Here is a 5,377-nt window from a genome sequence, read left to right as displayed (position 1 = left end):
TTTTCTCACCTACGATCAAGTTCTTATTGCTAATATAATTTTCTCTCCAAGGCATGTTCACGCATGCACACACACAGAATTTCCTCACCTACCATTAAAATCCTACTGGTAACACAAATTTCTCCAGTTCAAGTCACACACACACACAAACACACACAGAGGGAGAGCAAATCAAAGTTGAAGACTAACTAAGCTTGGATTGAGCTCTTCAACAACTCCACCAACTCTGCCTTCTTCAACTTGGAGTAGCCTTTAACTCCTTTAGACTTTGCGAGTTCTCTTAGTTCTGGAAGCTTCATCTCATCAATTCTCTGCAACTCTCCAGCATTTTCATTGGTTTCGTTTGAAACCAGACCGTTGTCAACTTTTCCTGTAGAAGAAGATGAAGGAATAGGTGACCTCTTAATGAAATTAGAAGCTGGCCTACTCAACTTGAAGTCCCATTCTTTTGAAGAATCATTATCTGCTTCCTCCTCTTTGCCTAGCTGTTGGCTCCTTGGAGATCTTTTGTTATGCAGCACTTTGCTATCGGCTTGGCCGGTCGCTTGAACCAAAGCAACAAGTGAAAAACATCAGAGATCCATAAATACCATCATTGACAAACTTTAGCTCCATCTCAAACCGCACTGATTGTACGCACATACATAAAAGTGCAGTATGTAACATGCTAAACCAGAGCTACTGGACCACAAAATTTATTGCAAATGTGGAAGTCGGAAAGTAACAAGTAACAACAAAACCAATCATAAATTAGCAGTGGGTAGACTAACCAATAAGATTGATGAAGCAGCAATTAATGCAAAAACAACCAATTGGAAAACAATAGTCATGGGTAGAATCCTCCAAGGTACCAGCAAATCAATGAACTATACCATTTGATCCCTCTTGGATGCAATAATGTGTAAGAAAATGTATCACAAAGAGTTCCAGCGGTGAACCCATTGATGCCATTAATTACCTCTTCCAAGCTTTGCTGTAGGGTATTGGCGAAGTACTTCCAATACTGCATCAGCTGACTGCTGGGATCTTGAAATACCAGAACCACTCTTTGGGGTGCTGACAGAACCTCCTTTAGAAATTGATGACTGTATCCGCCTGAACAGTGCAATGATCTCCTTCTGATTTGATGAATCTGCTACTTCACTGTCTGAATTTTGCTGAACCCTTTGATTCTTGTCTTCTGCATTTATATCAGAAGCTATATTTCTTCGAGGAGGACGGCCCCTTCTGTTTCCTTCAGATTTTATACTCGAAACAGACAATTGAATCTGGTCCCTCTGTGAGGCGAAGGCAAGAGTTCCATCTGCAATCTCTGCCAAGTTCAATAAGCTGCATCAAAAATGACTTCTTAGTTGCCAATTGACAACCAAATATAGGCTAGGGAAACAGATCCAGAAAATTTGTTTTAGCCTTGGAGATTGTCACAGGAGTGACAAAGACCTAATTAAGATGTAGGAAATAAGCACATACAAAGAACTGGTGATTGCAAGCAACCGTGCACCCTGACAAAGAGGAATGTGAAGAAGGAAAGTACACTGTTTTCATGGAATAAGTGATGTTTCCAGGAGAAAATTAGAAATTCTGGCTACTGTGAAGAATCAAGGGCTTCAAGGTCATTATTGAAAAAACACTCAAGAAACTGCAAAAGCTTGCCACTTCAGTACAAGGGTATTTCAAATAAAAGTTAAACACCAAGGTACCACAGTTGAAAAGGAACAGCGGGATACAAAAAAATAATTTTAAAGTGAACATATGGTCATCCAATGTAACTAAGGTATTATGTGGGGATCAACCACCTATCTCACAAAGTTGTGCTTGTAGGTACAAAAAGTTTGAAACTATTTTACAATTGCTTCAGCTTTAGTTGTTTAACATGAATTCATTTCCAGCATAAACTGAAGCTACTGCATTCACATTTCACTCAGGTCCATGTGCTACATTCCAAGACATGTGGCCTCAGTTAGTCTCTCTTTGGAATCCTGTATTTAGTGCTGAGATGCCAAATACTGGATTTTTCAAGTCCAGGATTTGGAAGCTACAGGATTTATCAAATCCTTCATCTGTTTGGGAGACAATTTTAGGATTTTGACTGCATTGAACATATTCCTCACAAGTACAGCTGTCAAAGTCAAACCACCGCATAAGAGTACCAAGAAGGAAGAAACAAATATATAATTGTGAGAGGAGCTTGGGAAATGGAAAGACCAAATATTTAATGCTTGAGCCACCGAATTTGGCAACTACATCCTCTATAGGATGTAGCTGGATTTGGGAGATGGGAGGACCAACTCCCATCCCATCTTCCAGATTTGGCAAATACAAGTGCACCAAATGGCAGATGGTGATGGAAAATCCGTGAACCAACTCCAACACCACCATCTATGGGTTTCCAAACAGAGCCTTATTGGTAAAATAACAGAATCACACTAGACCAAGATCCATGCAGTCGATGAGCAAACTAGTTTGGATAAAATTCAGGATTAACACAATGTTTCTAGGGTTTATAAGTTCTAACATTCGTTTTGTTACAAAGGTCCAAAAAAATAAATGAACAGGAGTACCATAAACAGTTATGCCCAGACAGTTAGCCAGGCATACCAAAAGCAGTGCCAATCCATATTAAACAAAACATTTTTTCCTATGCTAGAACCTCTTGAGGTTGAATCACCATGGAATACTACATTAAATGCTTTCCCCCAGATAAAAATGTGCTTGAATCAGAAAACTGTAACCAATTTGACACTCACACGAGCATGCAGATATATACACACGCACAAATGAATGAACGAACATGCACACACAGACACAACACATATGCACACGAGTATGCACAACACACACACAAGGTGGGACGAAATGCCAACAAGAACATCAGATGCTGACTTTTGATTATGATGTTTTATTAAAACTTTACTTAGCTTGTCAAGACCTATACAGTTCCACCTTCTTAATACTCTTTATTTTTTATGGGTTTCTTGGATCCCCTTTTGAAAAAACGTTGCAGTGACTAGCATATCTATTTGAAAATAAACTGTTATAAAGTGCTTTGCTTGCATACAGATATTACAAAAAAATCTTTAAACACAACAGGGATTTGAAAGTTCCAAATAACAGTTAACATTTTAAGTTAACATCAGCTTAACATACTATTAGTATGCCATGAGCTCCAGTTCTCCATGTAAAGAAGCTTAGATAAAACTTGTTTAAAGTGTTTTCGCGAATGTAATTTTTAAATCTTCCCATTTTTTCAATCAACTTGAAATACAATGCTGGAATTGATGAAGTGAAAGGGATAGATCTCGTGGCTAGGGACAAGATGCCTGATTGGAAACACTTTAAAATTTGACAATTAACACATTTGATTTGGCAAAGTACATTGGTAGTTTAGTTTATGTTCACATGTTTCCAGTAAAGTTTGATTTCAATAGTTGGGAGTTATGTCTCATCCTCTTAAGAGGAGTTTGAATGCACCAGTTTGCCTAACTGCAAAATCTCCCAGCTTAACCAGTTGAGTAGGTCCCCTTAAGAACATAAACACAAACAGTTGGCTTTCAGTCAGTTTGGTAAAGTGGTGATCCATGGCTTTAGCGGTTTTCAGGAGTCAAGTAATCATTTTGTATCTTCCTGAGGGGAGAGACTCTTCCAATCGAAACTTCTATTCGGTTCGTGATGTTCAGAGAAAGAAAATCAAATTGAGGCTTTGCAGAGAACATGATTTTAGAGTGAGGCTCATGTCAAGGAAAAGTAATTTACTATCACAAGCTCTTCATCATGCAACTTCACCCAAATTAACTATAACATAAACCCAACTTCTAGTTCCGCACTGTGCATATAGTTAACTGCGACTGCGATTTACACGCTACGTTTTCAACCAGTTACCGAAAATTTTGCCAAACGACCTTTACGAAACACATAAAAATGACAAAAGGGGAGAAAAAGGGAAACCCCACAAAAGAAAAACACCATTTTTCATCAAATTTAGTTCATGTCCAGAAATATCCATTCCTGAATGCGTCTAGAAAATGGGCTTTTCTCAACAAGGGAAATATCATCCCTGTAAAAGATGGAACATAGGAAAACCCCACAAAAGAATTCCGATGATACTTATCATTTTTCACCTTAATTGGAAGAATGAAACAAAACCCGGTCTCACACTATGGAAACTCATAGATAAAACCAGATTTGGATACCAAACAAGATAACCAACGAAGGGGAAAAGGAATAAATTGTAGTTTTGGGGTTACCTTTATCAGAAAAACCGCATCTTTTGGTGAAGGAGATGGAGGTGGTGGCAGGGAAGGGAATGGAGTGGCAGTGCATCTTTCTTCAGATATAGCTCAGATTCACACCATGGATCAGATATAGCAATCTGTTTATATGTATGGTACAAAATGGTCATATACGTCTCATGCGTCCCAAAAATAAGCGTTCATTCTTTTATTAAATAGGTAGACCAACTTGTCTTTGTTGGTTAATATGGTTGGAATTAGGTTAAAGTGGTTTACTGTTTGGGGGCACCAAACTTAGACGACTAAGACTTGACCAGCAAGTGGGCTAAGCCCGGACTGAATTTACAGAGCCTTGACTTCCCAGACAACATATTTTTTTTTAAGCTGGGGGGGGGAGGGGGCAGGCAGGTTGAGCCAGTGGGAATAGGTCTTCGTGCCAGATGGAGTTTCTTTGAGTTATAAAAAAAAAAAGAAAGTGGTATGTGTCTAGTGATTTTATTTTACTTGGTTCGGATCGGATTTGGATAGAGTGGGCTCCAACTTGCGGTAACTTTGCTAATGTTGGCGATGTAGCTGACTCTCGAAAAAAAGTGGATCTCATTGAGCTGAAACTGGCTTCTATAGTTCCCTAATGGCACTTTTGGAAGAAAAAAACTCTCGTAGGAAAAGAGAGTTTTGATATGAGTGTGAAAAAATGAGAGAAAAGGATGAGGAGGGTGGTGGGTGGTGGTGGTCATGATGGGATGGTGGGTGGTGGGGAGTAAAAAAAAAATCTAGTGGTAAGAAACATTCCTCCACCCCCATAGAGGAATATTTTCAGGAAAATTTTGTGAGTCTTCTCTCCATCGCACCAACCGCTACCATCCATCTTCACTACCACCCACCATCACCAGCCACCCAAAAACCATACCCAATGAGCTCCACCACCACCCACCTCTCACAAAAACACACCCAAGAAGCTTCACCCCCTCCTCCTCTCACTCATTCTTTTAAGATTTTTCATTTCATTTTTCTTATGCTACCCAAACAAGTGAAAAAAAATTATTTTAGAAAATATATCGTATCAAAATTTCTCATAGACTAAAGTTTCTTTTTCCTGAGAGCTTTTCTTGCTTCCAAACATGTCATAAGCAAGTCACCATCATTTT

The 5,377-nt window shown here is 38.9% G+C and overlaps 1 protein-coding gene across 1 annotated transcript; it reads right to left on the bottom strand.

Moving 5' to 3' along the window:
* LOC149819792 (Rho termination factor) lies at nt 1-4,366 on the bottom strand. Its single transcript, XM_089982968.1, has 3 exons — nt 4,245-4,366; nt 959-1,312; nt 1-544 (listed from the first exon to the last, which is right to left on the bottom strand). The coding sequence occupies exons 1-3, from the start codon at nt 4,318-4,320 to the stop codon at nt 189-191; spliced, it is 786 nt and encodes a 261-aa protein (XP_089839094.1). The 5' UTR covers nt 4,321-4,366; the 3' UTR covers nt 1-188.
* Nucleotides 4,367-5,377: the final 1,011 nt, after the last annotated feature.

The sequence above is a fragment of the Nuphar pumila genome, chromosome 12, assembly GCF_984573655.1.
Source record: "Nuphar pumila chromosome 12, dmNupPumi1.hap1.1, whole genome shotgun sequence".
In the NCBI taxonomy this organism is placed as follows: Eukaryota; Viridiplantae; Streptophyta; class Magnoliopsida; order Nymphaeales; family Nymphaeaceae; genus Nuphar; species Nuphar pumila.
This window is presented reverse-complemented; position numbering and strand designations above follow the sequence as displayed.